The following is a 19,053-nucleotide window of genomic DNA, read 5'->3' as shown; positions in this document are numbered from 1 at the left end:
TCTTGTCTTCATTAGAAAACTACTTGTCACTTTCTCCTGTGCTTTAGGTTCCTGTCAGTCTGGCAAGCTATAGAAGATACTTACACTGAGATTACGAGCTTTGCGTTAGCCTTAAAAAGCAGCGTTGAGAGGTCCCAACGCTGCTTTTTATCTAACGCTGGTATTACGAGTCTGACAGGTAGAGGCTCACCGCTCACTTTTCTTCCGCGACTCGAGGCTACCACAAATCCCCTTACGTCAATTGCGTATCCTATCTTTTTAATGGGATTTGCCTAACGCTGGTATTACAAGTCTTGGAAGAAGTGAGCGGTAGACCCTCCCCTGTCAAGACTTCTACCGCATTTAAAAGTCAGTAGTTAAGAGTTTTATGGGCTAACGCCAGAACATAAAACTCAACTAAAGTGCTAAAAAGTACACTAACACCCATAAACTACCTATTAACCCCTAAACCGAGGCCCCCCCACATCACAAACACTATAATAAAAAATTGTAACCCCTAATCTGCCGACCGGACATCGCCGCCACCTACATTATATTTATGAACCCCTAATCTGCTGCCCCTAACATCGCCGCCACCTACATTATATTTATTAACCCCTAATCTGCCGCCCCCAACGTCGCCGCCACCTACCTACAATTATTAACCCCTAATCGGCCGACCGGACATCGCCGCCACTTTAATAAATGTATGAACCCCTAAACCGCCGCACTCCCACCTCGCAAACACTAGTTAAATTTTATTAACCCCTAATCTGCAGCCCCTAACATCGCCGACACCTACTTACATTTATTAACCCCTAATCTGCCACCCCAACGTCGCCGCTACTATATTAAATTTATTAACCCCTAAACCTAAGTCTAAACCTAACCCTAACCCCCCCCCTAACTTAAATATAATTTAAATTAAACGAAATTAATTTAACATAATTAAATAAATTATTCCTATTTAAAACTAAATACTTACCTATAAAATAAATAATAAGATAGCTACAATATAACTAATAGTTACATTGTAGCTATTTTAGGATTTATATTTATTTTACAGGCAACTTTGTATTTATTTTAACTAGGTGCAATAGTTATTAAATAGTTATTAACTATTTAATAACTACCTAGCTAAAATAAGTACAAAATTATCTGTAAAATAAATCCTAACCTAAGTTACAATTACACTTAACACTACACTATCATTAAATAAATTACCTAAACTACCTACAATTAATTACAATTAAATTCAATAAACTAAACTACAAAAAAAACAACCCACTAAATTACAGAAAATAAAAAAAAGAAATACAATAATTTTAAACTAATTACACCTAATCTAATCCCCCTAATAAAATAAAAAAGCCCCCCAAAATATTAAAATTTTCCTACCCTATACTAAATTACAAATAGCCCTTAAAAGGGCCTTTTGCGGGGCATTGCCCCAAAGTAATCAGCTCTTTTACCTGAAAAAGAAAAATACAATACCCCCCCAACATTAAAACCCACCACCCACACACCCCTACTCTAAAACCTATCCAATCCCCCCTTAAAAAAACCTAACTCTAACCCCCTGAAGATCTCCCTACCTTGAGCCGTCTTCACCCAGCCGGGCACAAGTGGTCCTCCAAATGGCAGAAGTCTTCATCCGATTGGGGCAGAAGAGGTCCTCCAAATGGTAGAAAGCTTCATCCAGGCTGCATCTTCTATCTTCATCCTTCCGGAGCGAAGCAGAACCATCTTCTATCCAGCCGACGCGGAGCCATCCTCTTCAATCGACGTCATAATGAAGAATGAAGGTTCCTTTAAATGACATAATCCAAGATGGCGTCCCTTGAATTCCGATTGGCTGATAGGATTCTATCAGCCAATCGGAATTAAGGTAGGAAAAATCCTATTGGCTGATTCAATCAGCCAAAAGGATTGAGGTCGCATTCTATTGGCTGATTGGAACAGCCAATAGAATGCGAGCTCAATCCTATTGGCTGATCCAATCAGCCAATAGGATTTTTCCTACCTTAATTCTGATTGGCTGATAGAATCCTATCAGCCAATCAGAATTCAAGGGACGCCATCTTGGATGATGTCCCTTAAAGGAACCTTCATTCTTCGTTAGGACGTTGTTTGAAGAGGATGGCTCTGCGTCGGCTGGATAGAAGATGGCTCCGCTCCGCTCCGGAAGGATGAACATAGAAGATGCTGCCTGGATGAAGCCTTCTACCATCTGGAGGACCTCTTCTGCCCCGATCAGATGAAGACTTCTGCAGTATGGAGGACCACTTGTGCCGGGCTGGGTGAAGACGGCTCAAGGTAGGGAGATCTTCAGGGGGTTAGAGTTAGGTTTTTTTAAGGGGAGATTGGGTGGATTTTAGAGTAGGGATGTGTGGGTGGTGGGTTTTAATGTTGGGGGGTATTGTATTTTTCTTTTTCAGGTAAAAGAGCTGATTACTTTGGGGCAATGCCCCGCAAAAGGCCCTTTTAAGGGCTATTTGTAATTTATTATAGGGTAGGGAAATTTTATTATTTTGGGGGGCTTTTTTATTTTATTAGGGGGATTAGATTAGGTGTAATTAGTTTAAAATAATTGTAATTCTTTTTTATTTTGTGTAATTTAGTGGGTTTTTTTGTACTTTAGTTTATTGAATTTAATTGTAATTAATTGTAGGTAGTTTAGGTAATTTATTTAATGATAGTGTAGTGTTAAGTGTAATTGTAACTTAGGTTAGGATTTATTTTACAGATAATTTTGTACTTATTTTAGCTAGGTAGTTATTAAATAGTTAATAACTATTTAATAACTATTGTACCTAGTTAAAATAAATACAAAGTTGCCTGTAAAATAAAAATAAATCCTAAGCTAGCTACAATGTAACTATTAGTTATATTGTAGCTATTTTATGGTTTATTGTATAGGTAAGTATTTAGTTTTAAATAGGAATAATTTATTTAATTATGTTAAATTAATTTCGTTTAGTTAAATTATATTTAAGTTAGGGGGGGTAGACTTAGGGTTAGACTTAGGTTTAGGGGTTAATAAATTTATTATAGTAGCGGCGACGTTGGGGGTTGCAGATTAGGGGTTAATAAATGTAAGTAGGTGTCGGCGATGTTAGGGACAGCAGATTAAGGGTTAATAAAATTTAACTAGTGTTTGCAAGGCGGGAGTGCGGCGGTTTAGGGGTTAATACATTTATTAAAGTGGCGGCGATGTCCGGTCGGCAGATTAGGGGTTAATAATTGTAGGCAGGTGGCGGCGACATTGGGGACGGCAGATTATGTGTTTATAACTATAATATAGGTGTGGGTGATGTTGGGGGCAGTAGATTAGGGGTTCATAGGGATAATGTAGGTGGCGGCGGTGTCCGGAGTGGCAGATTAGGGGTTAATAATATAATGTAGGTGTCAGTGATAGCGGGGGCGGCAGATTAGGGGTTAATAAGTGTAAGATTAGGGGTATTTAGACTCGGGGTTCATGTTAGGGTGTTAGGTGCAGACATATTTTTTATTTTCCCATAGGAAACAATAGGGCTGCGTTAGAAGCTGGACGCTGCTTTTTTGCAGCTGTTAGGTTTTTTTCCAGCCAGCTCAGCCCCATTGTTTCCTATGGGGAAATCGTGCACGAGCACGTTTAGCCAGCTTACCGCTACCATAAGCAATGCTGGTATTGAGGTGAGATGTGGAGCTAAATTCTGCTCTACAATCACCTTTTTGCGGCTAACGCCAGGTTTAAAAAAACCTTTAATACCAGTGTTGGCTTAAGGTAGCGTTAGAAAAAAAAGCCTTGTTAGCCCCGCACCCCTGTTAACGCCAAACTCGTAATCTCGCCGTTAGTTTCTTTAAACCTAAACAACTACCAGTCTATTCTTTCAGTTCTAATATCAGATCTTGTGTTCACACACATTTAATTCATGCAAAGAAAAATTAAACCAATCCATGACACATTCTAAATTCTTACGGGACTTCTGCTTTTATCTGTAATCACGTTGGCCAATAGCTGAGACTGAGGGCCTGCAGATTTCACATCTTGACGATTTTGTTCTCGGATCTGAGGAAAGAGTCATAAGTTATCAAAAGTAGTGACACTAAGTGGCCTGCTAGCTAACAGGTTTTTTTTAAGTTTGTAATGGAATGATGTCTGGCCCAAATAAGATGAGATTGAAGGGACACTAAACTTTAGTTATTACCAATGCATGTAATTTAGTAAGAGCCCACTCACTCTGCTCTGTATTTTAGGCAATAGTGCAGGATCCAAAGCCTCAAAAACAGAGCAGCGTGAGCACATATTTTCTTAACTCTATGGAGCATGTGGTATGGCTTTTGATTGGCTGTACTATCTGCCCTATCAGGTTTGACAAGAGGGCTGTGAATAGGCCCAGCATAGAAGCACTAGAATAAGGGTTAAATGGAGACTTGGCTGCAGATTTCACAACACTAAAGGTAAGCAGGGTTTCTGCAATGCAATACATTCGCCTAGATTACGAGTTTTGTCGGTAAAGACCCGCGGTGCTAACAAGGCTTTTTTTTCCAGCGCACCCTTAAGCCAACGCTGGTATTACGAGTTGTCTGAATGGCTGCGTTAGCCTCAGAAAAGGGAGCGTTGAGCATAATTTAGCTTCCCTTCAACTCTCAATACCAGCGTTGCCTACGGTAGCAGTAAGCTGGAAAAACGTGCTCGTGCACGATATCCCCATAGGAAACAATGGGGCTGAGCTGGCTGAAAAAAAACCTAACACCTGCAAAAAAGCAGCATCCAGCTTCTAACGCAGCCCTATTGTTTCCTATGGGGAAACACTTTCTAAGTCTACAACTAACACCCTAACATGAACCCCGAGTCTAAACACCCCTAACCTTACACATCTGCCTCCCCCGCTATCGCTGACACCTGCATTTTATTATTAACCCCTAATTTGCCGCTCCGGACACCGCTGCAACCTACATTATCCCTATGAACCCCTAATCTGCTGCCCCTAACATCGCCGACACCTATATTATATTTATTACCCCCTAATCTGCCCCCCAAACCTTGCGCCACCTACCTACATTTATTAACCCCTAATCTGCCCCCCCCAACGTCGCCGCCACCTACCTACACTTATTAACCCCTAATCTGCCGACCGGACCTCGCCGCCACTATAATAAATGTATTAACCCCTAAACCGCCGCACTCTCGCGTCGCAAACACTATAATAAATTTTATTAACCCCTAATCTGCCCTCCCTAAAATCACCGCCACCTACCTACAATTATTAACCCCTAATCTCCCGCCCCCAACATCGCCGCTACTATAAAAAAGTTATTAACCCCTAAACCTAAGTCTAACCCTAACACCCCCTAACTTAAAAATAATTTAAATTAAACTAAATAAATTTACTATCATTAAATACTTACCTATAAAATAAACCATAATATAGCTACAATATAATTAATAGTTACATTGTAGCTATTTTAGGATTTATATTTATTTTACAGGCAACTTTGTATTTATTTTAACTAGGTACAATAGCTATTAAATAGTTAATAACTAGTTAATAGCTACCTAGTTAAAATAATTACAAAATTACCTGTAAAATAAATCCTAACCTAAGATACAAATACACCTAACACTACACTATCAATAAATTAATCAAATAAATTAGCTACAATTATCTAAACTAAAATACAATTAAATAAACTAAACTATAGTACAAAACCCCCCCCACTAAATTACAAAAAATAAAAAAGAATTACAAGAAGTTTAAACTAATTACACCTAATCTAAGCCCCCTAATAAAATAAAAAAGCCCCCAAAATAATAAAATGCCCTACCCTATACTAAATTAAGTAATCAGCTCTTTCACCAGCCCTTAAAAGGGCTTTTTGCGGGGCATTGCCCCAAAGTAATCAGCTCTTTTACCTGTAAATAAAAATACAACCCCCCCCCAACATTACAACCCACCACCCACATACCCCTACTCTAAAACCCACCCGATCCCCCCTTAAAAAAACCTAACACTACCCCCCTGAAGATAACCCTACCTGGAGCCGTGTTCACCCAGCCGGGCACCAATGGCCCAGAAGTGGACATCCAGAGCGGCAGAAGTCTTCATCCGATCGGGGCATAAGAGGTCCTCCAAGCAGCAGATGTCTTCATCCAAGCGGCATCTTCAATCTTCAATCAACCAGAGCGGAGCAGTCTTGAATCCATCCGACGCGGAGCCATCCTCTTCGTACGATTGGCTGATTGGATGAGCCAATAGAATTGACCTCGCATTCTATTGGCTCATCCAATCAGCCAATCGGATTGAAGTTCAATTTTTCCTACCTTAATTCCGATTGGCTGATAGAATCCTATCAGCCAATCGGAATTCGAGGGACGCCATCTTGGATGACGTCATTTAAAGGAACCTTCATTCGGACTTAGGACATCGTACGAAGAGGATGGTCCACGTCGGATGGATTCAAGATGGCTCCGCTCCGGTTGATTGAAGATTGAAGATGCTGCTTGGATGAAGACATCTGCTGCTTGAAGGACCTCTTCTGCCCTGATCGGATGAAGATTTCTGCCGCTCCAGATGTCCACTTCTGGCCCATCGGTGCCCGGCTGGGTGAACACGGCTCCAGGTAGGGTGATCTTCGGGGGGGTAGTGTTAGGATTTTTTAAGGGAGGATTGGTGGGTTTTAGAGTAGGGGTGTGTGGGTGGTGGGTTGTAATGTTGGGGGGGGGATTGTATTTTTATTTACAGGTAAAAGAGCTGATTACTTTGGGGCAATGCCCCGCAAAAAGCCCTTTTAAGGGCTGGTAAAAGAGCTGATTACTTTTTAATTTAGGATAGGGTAGGGCATTTTATTATTTTGGGGGGCTTTTTTATTTTATTAGGGGGCTTAGATTAGGTGTAAATAGTTTAAACTTCTTGTAATTCTTTTTTATTTTTTGTAATTTAGTGTTTTTGGTTTTTTTTGTACTATAGTTTAGTTTATTTAATTGTATTTTAGTTTAGATAATTGTAGTTAATTTATTTAATTAATTTATTGATAGTGTAGTGTTAGGTGTATTTGTAACTTAGGTTAATGTTTATTTTACAGGTAAATTTGTAATTTTTTTTAACTAGGTTGTTATTAACTAGTTATTAACTATTTAATAGCTATTGTACCTAGTTAAAATAAATACAAAGTTGCCTGTAAAATAAATATAAATCCTAAAATAGCTACAATGTGACTATTAGTTATATTGTAGCTATATTAAGGTTTATTTTATAGGTAAGAATTTAGTTTTAAATAGAATTAATTTATTTAATGATAGTAAATTTATTTCGTTTAATTTAAATTATATTTAAGTTAGGGGGGTGTTAGGGTTAGACTTAGGTTTAGGGGTTAATAACTTTATTATAATAGCTGCGACGTTGGGGGCGGGAGATTAGGGGTTAATAATTGTAGGTAGGTGGCGGCGATGTTAGGGAGGGCAGATTAGGGGTTAATAAAATTTATTATAGTGTTTGCGAGGCGGGAGTGTGGCGGTTTAGGGGTTAATACATTTATTATAGTGGCAGCGAGGTCCGGTCGGCAGATTAGGGGTTAATAAGTGTAGGTAGGTGGCGGCGACGTTGGGGGGGCAGATTAGGGGGTAATAAATATAATATAGGTGTCGACGATGTTAGGGGCAGCAGATTAGGGGTTCATAGGTATAATGTAGGTTGCGGCGGTGTCCGGAGCGGGAGATTATGTGTTAAAAAAATGTATTATAGTGTTTGCGATGTGGGGGTCCTCGGTTTAGGGGTTCATAGGTAGTTTATGGGTGTTAGTGTACTTTATAGCACAGTAGTTAAGAGCTTTATGTTTCGGCGTTAGCCCATAAAACTCTTAGCTACTGACTTTTTTTGCGGTTGGAGTCTTGTCAGTAGAGGCTCTACCGCTCACTTCTTCCAAGACTCGTAATACCAGCGTTAGGCAAATCCCATTGAAAACATAGGATACGCAATTGACGTAAGGGGATCTGCGCTAGCCTCGAGTCGCGGAAAGAAAGTGAGCGGTGAGCCTCTACCTGTCAGACTCGTAATACCAGCGTTAGATAAAAAGCAGCGTTAGGACACCTTAACGCTGCTTTTTAAGGCTAACGCAGAACTCGTAATCTAGCCGATTGTTAATATTTTTTTAAGTTTGGTGTCACTTTAAGGAGAGAGAGATGAAAAAAGCAACCATACAATATGCACTTTTTCAACTCATGCTAATCAACTCTTTTTTTGTGTGGAAAATTGTGCTTCTCCTAGGCTCCCTAGTGAGGTCAAAAATGCAAAGTTGGTAACCTGCAAGTGCTGCAAATTAAATAGCACTTAAAGGGACACTGAACCCAAAAATTTTCTTTTGTGATTCAGATAGAGCATGCAATTTTAAGCAAATTTCTAATTTACTCCTATTATCAATGTTTTTTCGTTCTCTTGCTATCTTTATATAAAAAAGAAGGCATCTAAGCGTTTTTCTTGGTTCAGAACTCTGGACAGCAGTTTTTGATTGGTGGATGAATGTATCCACCAATCAGCAAGGACAACCTAGGTTGTTCACCAAAAATGGGACTTACATTCTTGCATTTCAAATAAAGATTCAAAGAGAATGAAGAAAAATTGATAATAGGAGTAAATTAGAAAGTTGCTTACAATTTCATGCTCTATCTGAATCACAAAAGAAAAAATTTGGGTTCAGTGTCCCTTTAATATTTATTATATTATATATATATTATTTTTTTTTTTTTTTTTTTTTTTTTTTAATATTCTTTTTATTGAAGACAAAGAAAAAGCAATAAGGTTACATGCATATTATCACGAAGCCATATAAACATGAGAATATACAGGAATGTAAAATTATACATAAGCTAGATCTGTAGGAATGTTTATAATACACAAACTTGCCAATGAAATGTATTCAAAATTCTCAAAGTAAGTCAAATATAAACAATAGTTATGGCATATATTGCACAATGTGTAAGTAGTGAATGGTCTTCATGTGTCTTCCTTATTTTTTTTTTATTTTTTTTTATAACACAGCAAAACAAGTTTTTGTAATATATAAGTAGTGTGATGAAATTGAAAATACTAAACTTAAAACTTGTAACTCAATTTGTAAGTGAAGCTTAACAGTTTCGCTTGACTAAGTAGGAGAAATAGAGTCAATTTTATGGTAGAGTGAAAAGCTGCACATAGAAACATAGAAAATAGATGGGGTAGGTTGCGGTACTGGTTAGAAAGACCGCATAGATAGGCCTCCTTACCTAGGAGGTACATTATAAGATAGAGGGGGGGGGGGAGGTGGTTATTTGAAGTGTGGTAAACGCCTTATATTCTAAATAAATATTGGGCTAAGGGTATGCCTGGTCTGGAGGGCCTCAAGTATTATATTCAAAGGGCTAACTTAGTTTATGGAGCTTAATCAAGATGCTGTATATAATAAGGGCGTAGATGCTAATAATAGTGCAGGACCTGCCTACACCCAAGACAGAGTGATAAGCTTCCGGCTATAATTGTGCATCGCAGTATAGCTATGTTCCCCCCAGCAAGTTATGGGTTTACACACTAAATCTTAAGTTAAACCGGAGGAGCATCTAGTAGGGTACTTGTGAGCTAAGCTGCCAAGCCTAAGGACAAGTTATTTGTAACTTCTAATCTCTTTCCAGATCAGCTAAGCTCCAACTAGGTGGGATATTAATTTGACAATATATGGTAGTCACTATATAATAATTAAGGTGGATCTGAGGGCAACTCCACTCCAACAGATAGGACTAGCCTGCTAAGTAGGTGCCACATGTTTCATCTGAGTAAACCAGAGTGCTCACTTACTATTATGATTCTAGCACTCCTGTATATATAGGCAAAGAAAATCAATTTAATATTAATAATACTGAGATCACATATGTCTGTCGTGGTTATATGGCAGATATAAATGGAATATTGTAAACATGGCTAGAGTTCTACCATAAAGGGCAATATAAACATTACTCAAGTACAGTAATTTGCATTCTGGCGGAAAACTATGTCTAGAATTATGCTTTAGATCTATATATTTATAAAATATAGGCGTCCCGTCACCCCGGCCGCAGGCACGGAACGTCACAAGCATAGAATGCAGACATAGGGTTATTATGTGATGAGATGTTTAAAATATACTTATAACATGGAAGGTGCAAGTAAACAATAAGGGGCATAAACATGCAGTGTAATAAACATGGAGAAGCAGAGGTTTGTGTATGGTATAGGAGTCAGATTATCAATATAGCACCCCAATATGATAGAATCTAATTGCAAGCAACATAGTACTTATACTTCATATGTAAACTATTATGATCTATATATCACATGTAAAGCAGTATGTGTATAAAATCACAAAAATCGTAGAGGTACATAGAACTCAGCCAAATAAGCCTATAGCCTTTAAGGGTACAACCAACTAATGTAATAACATCCTCAGTGTATGCAATGTGAGTCTGTCCTTGCTCTATCATCATATAGACAGCTATTATATATATATCTGGAGCTATATAACTATATATGATTAAACATATTAATATAGCTTGTACCTAGAAATAGAAGAACTTTAGGTTTTACTGGGGGGAAAACCCCTGTGCCCGGTAAAAATAATATGCTGCAACATATGCTGCATTGCTCATACATCAGCTAATCTAGTACATGCCACACCCTGATGCATACAAATTGTAATAGTAGAGCCCCAAACAAGAAATAATAATAAACTTATATTTACTCTATAGGACAAACTAAAAAAAAAAAAAAAAAAAGGAGTCAAGGATAGAGAGTTAAATGGAAGCCAAGCACAAGCTCAAAACAAATAGGCAGAAGCGTTTTGTCACCCATGGGTCTCATAAATGTCTATCCCACTCCGGTTGCACATTGCAGCAGGGGATCAGCCCGGTCTTCTCTACACTGATTTGATGCTGGGAGAGGTATGGGAGAAGTACCGGGGTTATTGCATACATCTCCACAACTCCCGGAGAGGCGCGGTGGGAAGCGGGCTGTGAGTAAGTCTGTAGTGATATTTAGCCCAGTTGTAAGGCTGGGAGATCTGTGCGCCTGGCTTGTTTTTGTGAGTGGCCTCACCATCCTCTCTTCAATTGAAGACAACGTTGACTTTAGCTGGGGGTAACTCAGATTGTTAGGTGCCTGGCTCGCTGTAGGATCCTTATAGGCCCTCTCTGTAGTTCCATTTGCGCTTGTCGCAAGGAGAGAGCTCACCGCCTCATGCTGGGTTAATCTTGTAGTCATGCGGAGATGATCTTCTGTTGTCTGTGTCCTCTCTAAACCACTGCAAAGCGCATCCAGCAGCGGGTCTTGTAGTACTGAGATAGAGTTCAGCCCTCCATCAGCTTCTCGCCTTTCAAGCTCATTTTTAGTGTAGGGTAATGAGGGAGATCCCTGTGTAAGCAGCAAAGATGGCGGCTGCTGCATGGCAATCAGACCTGCTGCGTACTTCTCCTCGCAGACAGTTAAAACATCCGGAACAGTAGTATAGGTAACGGAAGGTCTAAAAGCCTCAGCCACTGCTTCCAAAAGAGAGTCATTATGCTGAGCCAATAACTCCTGTAGCTGAGAAAGAAAGAATGCGGCCATGCTTTCATATACTCGGCTTTTCCCCAGAAGGTATAGAGCTAGGGTTGAAAAAGTTTAGATGTATAACGCTGTAGGATTCCTCTAACTGTATCCGGAAGGTAGTCTTCAATATAAATCTCCAATATAAAGACACGGGAGGGTGTTATCAATAATAAAACTTAGTAAGATCGTGGTAGATATTAGGAGCTCTTAAGATGTGCGTCCTGCTTCTGTGGTAGTTGGCTCCACCCCATATATATATTATTTTAATATGTCACGCCACATGAAACTATATGCATTACTATGCTTTAGTGTAAGCAGTGAACGGGTTCTATTTTATTTTCATGTATCTTGAAGCTTTGATTGTTTAATAAGGTGTTTGTTTTTTTAAGTTAGGCACAAAATTCCCCCACAAATGGAAATATGGTGCTTGCTAACTAGAGAGCATCCAATTGACGATAATCCAATGTAATTACTTCTTTTATCACTTATAGTTAGATGCTACAGGTTCAATAGAAGCTCAGTGATAAGATAATACCTAATTTGTTAAAATAACAAATATTTAACAGAACAAAAATTCTTGAGTTATGCAACAAATGATCTGTTATTGGGTCTTTACCTATTGTGTCCTTATCATTTAAGCAACAAATCTCCAGTGAAAACTATTAAGACAGTCTATTTAAATGACAGCAAACTTGAACAATTCCTATCTAGGCTTGGTTACTACTAGGTGAAGAAACCTCAGGTTCTATGAGACTCATCTGCAGGATATTTAATATTGCTGTGCCTCAGACCTAGCCCTTAATGTGCTTTTATTTATTTGGTTCTTTTTTGAGGTAGAATAGCAAATGTGGCTTCAAACTTGGCTGAAAAGCAGAAAGTCTTTTGCCTTGTCACTGACTGACTAATTCTTAGATAAGATGTCATTTAAGCAGAGCCTTAGGGGGGTAGTTATCAACGTGTCTACTTTTCCTGCCTTCGCCGGCCCAAAACGCCCGCCTAAGCTCGCCTCACATCGTCGTCGCGGACCTGCAAAAATTCGCCTAAGTTATAAAAAAAGCTGTCAAAAAGCCGCGCACCAAGTACGGGGCGATGAGCAGCGGATTGTGAGAGTTATCACTCATCCGATCTCGCTGCTCTTCGGCTTTTTTACAGCTTTCTTGCTAGCCTGTCACTAAGCACCCACACTAAACAACACTGTTCTACCACCTATACCGGTGCCCCCGGAGCTCCCCGCAACTAAATAAAGTTAGTAACCCCTAAACCGCCGCTCCTAGACCCCGCCGCAACTCTTATAAATGTATTAACCCCTAAACCGCCGCTCCCGGACACCGCCGCAACCTACATTATACCTAGTAACCCCTATCCTGCCCCCCCTATACCGTTGCCCTCTATAATAAAGTTATTAACCCCTATGCTGCTGATCCCGCACCTCGCCGCAACTAAATAAATAGTTTAACCCTTAAACCGCCGCTCCAGGACCTCGCCGCAACCTATATTAAACTTATTAACCCCTAATCTGCCCCCCTACACCGTCGCCACCTATAATACATTTATTAACCCCTATCCTGCCCCCCACTACACCGCCGCCACTGTAATAAAATGATTAACCCCTAAACCTAAGTCTAACACTAACCCTAACACCCCCCTAACTTAAATATTAATTAAATAAATCTAAATAATATTTCTATTATGAACTAAATTAATCCTATTTAAAACTAAATACTTACCTTTAAAATAAACCCTAATATAGCTACAATATAAATAATAATTATATTGTAGCTATGTTAGGATTTATTTTTATTTTACAGGCAAATGTCAATTTATTTTAACTAGGTACAATAGCTATTAAATAGTTATTAACTATTTAATAGCTTACCTAGCTAAAATAAAGAGAAATTTACCTGTAAAATAAAAACTAACCTAAGTTACAATTACACCTAACACTACACTATACTTTAATAAATTATTCCTGTTTAAAACTAAATACTTACCTGTAAAATAAACCCTAAGATAGCTATAATGTAATTAATAATTACATTGTAGCTATCTTAGGATTTATATTTATTTTACAGGTAACTTTGTATTTATTTTAGCTAGTTAGAATAGTTATTAAATAGTTATGAACTATTTAATAACTACCTAGCTAAAAGAAATACAAAATTACCTGTAAGATAAATCCTAACCTAAGTTACAATTAAACCTAACACTACACTATCATAAAATTAATTAAATAAATTAACTACAAATAACTACAATTAAATACAATTACATAAACTAACTAAAGTACAAAAAATAAAAAAGCTAAGTTACAAAAAATAAAAAAAATAAGTTACAAACATTTAAAAAATATTACAACAATTTTAAGGTACTTACACCTAATCTAAGCCCCCTAATAAAATAACAAAGCCCCCCAAAATAAAAAAATGCCCTACCCTATTCTAAATTAAAAAAGTTCAAAGCTCTTTTACCTTACCAGCCCTTAAAAGGGCCTTTTGCAGGGCATGCCCCAAAGAAAACTGCTCTTTTGCCTGTAAAAGAAAAATACAACCCCCCCAACATTAAAACCCACCACCCACATACCTTTAATCTAACCCAAACCCCCCTTAAAAAAACCTAACACTACCCCCCTGAAGATCATCCTACCTTGAGTCGTCTTCACTCAGCCGAGCAGCGATGGAACTGAAGAGGAGATCCGGAGAGGCAGAAGTGATCCTCCAAGGGGCGCTGAAGAAGTCTTCCATCCGATGAAGTGATCCTCCAAGCGGCGCTGAAGAAGTCTTCCATCCGATGAAGTGATCCTCCAAGCGGCGCTGAAGAAGTCTTTGATCCGGGCGAAGTCATCTTCCAAGCGGGGTCTTCAATCTTCTTCTTCAGGATCCATCTTCATTCCGCCGACGCGGAACATCCTTCTTTCCCGACGGACTACCGACGAATGAAGGCTCCTTTAAGGGACGTCATCCAAGATGGCGTCCCTTCAATTCCGATTGGCTGATAGGATTCTATCAGCCAATCGGAATTAAGGTAGGAAAAATCTGATTGGCTGATTGAATCAGCCAATCAGATTGAAGTTCAATCCGATTGGCTGATCCAATCAGCCAATCAGATTGAGCTTGCATTCTATTGGCTGTTCCGATCAGCCAATAGAATGCGAGCTCAATCTGATTGGCTGATTCAATCAGCCAATCAGATTTTTCCTACCTTAATTCCGATTGGCTGATAGAATCCTATCAGCCAATCGGAATTGAAGGGACGCCATATTGGATGACGTCCCTTAAAGGAGCCTTCATTCGTCGGTAGTCCGTCGGGAAAGAAGTATGTTCCGCGTCGGCGGAATGAAGATGGATCCTGAAGAAGAAGATTGAAGACCCCGCTTGGAAGATGACATCGCCCGGATCGAAGACTTCTTCAGCGCCGCTTGGAGGATCACTTCATCGGATGGAAGACTTCTTCAGCGCCGCTTGGAGGATCACTTCATCGGATGGAAGACTTCTTCAGCGCCCCTTGGAGGATCACTTCTGCCGCTCCGGATCTCCTCTTCGGTTCCATCGCTGCTCGGCTGAGTGAAGACGACTCAAGGTAGGATGATCTTCAGGGGGGTAGTGTTAGTTTTTTTTAAGGGGGGTTTGGGTTAGATTAGGGGTATGTGGGTGGTGGGTTTTATTGTTGGGGGGGTTGTATTTTTCTTTTACAGGCAAAAGAGCAGTTTTCTTTGGGGCATGCCCCGCAAAAGGCCCTTTTAAGGGCTGGTAAGGTAAAAGAGCTTTGAACTTTTTTAATTTAGAATAGGGTAGGGCATTTTTTTTATTTTGGGGGGCTTTGTTATTTTATTAGGGGGCTTAGATTAGGTGTAAGTAGCTTAAAATTGTTGTAATATTTTTTAAATGTTTGTAACTTATTTTTTTTATTTTTTGTAACTTAGCTTTTTTTATTTTTGTACTTTAGTTGGTTTATGTAATTGTATTTAATTGTAGTTATTTGTAGTTAATTTATTTAATTAATTTAATGATAGTGTAGTGTTAAGTTTAATTGTAACTTAGGTTAGGATTTTATTTTACAGGTAATTTTGTATTTCTTTTAGCTAGGTAGTTATTAAATAGTTAATAACTATTGAATAACTATTCTAACTAGCTAAAATAAATACAAAGTTACCTGTAAAATAAATATAAATCCTAAGATAGCTACAATGTAATTATTAATTACATTATAGCTATCTTAGGGTTTATTTTACAGGTAAGTATTTAGTTTTAAATAGGAATAATTTATTAAAGTATAGTGTAATGTTAGGTGTAATTGTAACTTAGGTTAGTTTTTATTTTACAGGTAAATTTCTCTTTATTTTAGCTAGGTAAGCTATTAAATAGTTAATAACTATTTAATAGCTATTGTACCTAGTTAAAATAAATTGAAATTTGCCTGTAAAATAAAAATAAATCCTAAGATAGCTACAATATAATTATTATTTATATTGTAGCTATATTAGGGTTTATTTTAAAGGTAAGTATTTAGTTTTAAATAGGATTAATTTAGTTCATAATAGAAATATTATTTAGATTTATTTAATTAATATTTAAGTTAGGGGTTGTTAGGGTTAGTGTTAGACTTAGGTTTAGGGGTTAATAATTTTATTACAGTGGCGGCGGTGTAGTGGGGGGCAGGATAGGGGTTAATAAATGTATTATAGGTGGCGACGGTGTAGGGGGGGCAGGATAGGGGTTAATAAATTTAATATAGGTTGCGGCGGGGTCCGGGAGCAGCGGTTTAGGGGTTAATACATATATTATAGTTGCGGCGGGGTCAGGGAGCGGCGGTTTAGGGGTTAACATGTTTATTATAGCTTGCGGTGGGCTCCGGGAGCGGCGATTTAGGGGGTAATTACTTTATTTAGTTGCGGCGGTGTAGGGGGGACAGATTAGGGGTGTTTAGACTCGGGGTACATGTTAGGGTGTTAGGTGCAGACAGCTCCCATAGGAATCAATGGGATGTCTGGCAGCAGCCAACATGAACTTTCGCTATGGTCAGACTCCCATTGATTCCTATGGGATCCGCCGCCTCCAGGGCGGCGGATTGAAAACCAGGTACGCTGGGCCGTAACAGTGCCGAGCGTACCTGCTAGTTTTTTGATAACTAGCAAAAGTAGTCAGATTGTGCCGCACTTGTGTGCGGAACATCTGGAGTGACGTAAGAATCGATCTGTGTCGGACTGAGTCCGGCGGATCGAAGTTTACGTCACAAAATTCTACTTTTGCCGGTATCTAGGGCTTGATAACCAAGGCGAATCAGCCTCGCCACAAATACGCTGCGGAATTCCAGCGTATTTGAGGTTGACTGCTTGATAACTACCCCCCTTACCCTCTTTATAATATAAACTGCCTTTAAATGCTGATAATATCCTATTTAACCTCTGTAAAGTGGTTTATCGCATGTTCATTTTTGACTGTTTGCCTGTAACCCTGAAGACAAAATATGCCAACTGGTGTCAGATTGTTATTCTTGCCACCTATTTCTGACTGACTGCTGTGACCTCAGTGGCCCACTTCCTGCCTCTGTCTTGTCTGTCTTTAGATTACAAATTGCTTCCTTTGAAAGGTTCCACTCAAGGAGGCAAATGTGAATTCTTTTATTCATGTAGATCACTATGTGTGCACAACAGAATAAAATAAACAGAGGATTAGTAAATTATCATCACATGAAAAATAAGATGAGGCTTAACCTACTTTGTTTCTTGTCTCTAGGACTTCCCGAGGGTCTGTGAAGAGAGGCACAAACTGGTTGGGGTTCTCAATACGAATGGGCATTCCACTAGTAGACTTCACCACTTCATCTGCTTTCAGCCACTGCAGAAAGACATCCAGTCACAGTGTGCTTGAAACATAACAGCATTATGTTACCCTATACAGGGACGGAACTACAGGGGGTGCAGAGTACGCAGCTGCGACTGGGCCCCCAAGGGTGGGGGCCCAGCTTAAAAAATAAATAAAAAAAATTTCAATAAAAGATGTTGACCTGCCACTGCCTGCACTGATATCATGTGAGTGTGACGTTATGTTTCACTAGTGTCTCTGTCTCTGACTACATGGGTTAGTGTTTCTGTTTTACCCATTGGTGTTTATGTGTGTATGTATGTGACTGTTTGTGTATTTATGCATGTATGTGTGTGTGTGTATGTTTGTTGAACCAGCAAATTACAGACCTTGTTAATACAGCATGGGGGGGTAAACAGTGTCACTATTCAGTACCGTACCACTATATACAGTACGGGGGGCTGGACCATGTCACAGACTACTGTGGTCACTTTATAAAGTACTGGGATGGGTAGGGTCAGGCCAGCCATATCACCGGCATATTACAGACTGTGTCACTAACTCACTATATACAGTACTGGTGGGTTAAACTGTCACTATATACAGTAATAGGGGGTCAGACCATCTCACAGACTGTGGGCACAGGGTACCTCCTTTTGCAGACATCTAATCTGATTCACATTTTGTTTCTGTGTTAAATGTTAAAAAAAGAAAGAAAAAAAAGATATGTATAAAATTCACTTTTTTTTTGGGGGGGGGGGGGGGGGGCTTCTTAGATTCTTGCACCTGGGCCCTGTGGTTTCTAGTTATGCCTCTGACCCTATATCCCCCTCCTACCCAGTCATGGGAAACAAAGTCTTCACAGATTTCTCATGGTTTCCCCATGTCTTTTGCTGTAAGACAGGAGGTCTAGTTTGCTATGTCCACAACCTGCATTTTGTCCTTTGTAACTCATAAAATGCCTGCCAAGACTGTATTTCTTTCCTCATCATAAGCTCTCCCTCTCACACAAAATGTATATCAGCACTGTGGACCAAACATAGGCCTGATATTATAAGTGGGGCAATATTGATAGCGCAGGGTGCTCTAGACATATTGCAACACTGTGCAAAGAATAGCACACAATCTGGTGAATTGGTAAAGAAATTTATACCATAGAATATTAGCACGGCTGACATTTTTTTTTTAGCATGCCCTATATTTTTAATGGATAGTACATTGGTGAGTTATGTGTTGCGATCGAGCACAACACATAACATTGCTCAGAAATTTAGCACAAAAAGAGAATTATATTATTATCATATATGACAATTTGTGCCATAAGTAGACTTCAGACTTTCCTCCTACCGTGGTTTTGCTTCTGGGACTTCCCACATTCTCTTCTGCAACATTCACCCTCATGTAGGTGTTGGGAGTATTAAGCCAGCGAGTCTTCTCCTTTTGCTGCTTCTGAGCATGCTGTCGTAGGGTGGAGACAGGAATTCCTTCTTCTTCAAAAATAAATGAGGTTACAGTGGCTGGTATCTCCACATCACTCTTGTGTCTTGTCTTTTCCTGGACAAACGGGTGCCGGTAAGTGTAACCAGTGCGATAGCCCTGAAATTTAAGTTACAATTTATTTAAACTGATTTCCCCATAAAAACCCCAAATCACGAACTTTGGCTATTGCATTAAAATTAAATGGGTTATTGTATACAGGG

The 19,053-nt window shown here is 39.1% G+C and overlaps 1 protein-coding gene and 1 long non-coding RNA gene across 2 annotated transcripts in view; one reads left to right on the top strand and one right to left on the bottom strand.

Annotated features, from left to right (window-relative positions):
* LOC128663443 (uncharacterized) overlaps positions 1 to 17,546 on the top strand; it is a 50,477-nt gene extending 32,931 nt beyond the window's left edge. The window contains exon 2 of the long non-coding RNA XR_008402868.1: positions 17,285 to 17,546. This is a non-coding gene — a long non-coding RNA (uncharacterized LOC128663443). The remainder of the gene's footprint in view (positions 1 to 17,284) is intronic.
* The window catches only part of ADD2 (adducin 2), a 146,006-nt gene that overhangs the window by 50,258 nt on the left and 76,695 nt on the right, over positions 1 to 19,053 (bottom strand). The window contains exons 10-12 of the mRNA XM_053717770.1: positions 18,701 to 18,949; positions 17,267 to 17,386; positions 3,941 to 4,030 (exon numbers count right to left, since the gene is read on the bottom strand). Of these exons, the coding sequence (XP_053573745.1) occupies positions 3,941 to 4,030; positions 17,267 to 17,386; positions 18,701 to 18,949 (459 nt within the window). The remainder of the gene's footprint in view (positions 1 to 3,940; positions 4,031 to 17,266; positions 17,387 to 18,700; positions 18,950 to 19,053) is intronic.

Source organism: Bombina bombina, chromosome 6 (assembly GCF_027579735.1).
Source record: "Bombina bombina isolate aBomBom1 chromosome 6, aBomBom1.pri, whole genome shotgun sequence".
In the NCBI taxonomy this organism is placed as follows: domain Eukaryota; kingdom Metazoa; phylum Chordata; class Amphibia; order Anura; family Bombinatoridae; genus Bombina; species Bombina bombina.
This window is presented reverse-complemented; position numbering and strand designations above follow the sequence as displayed.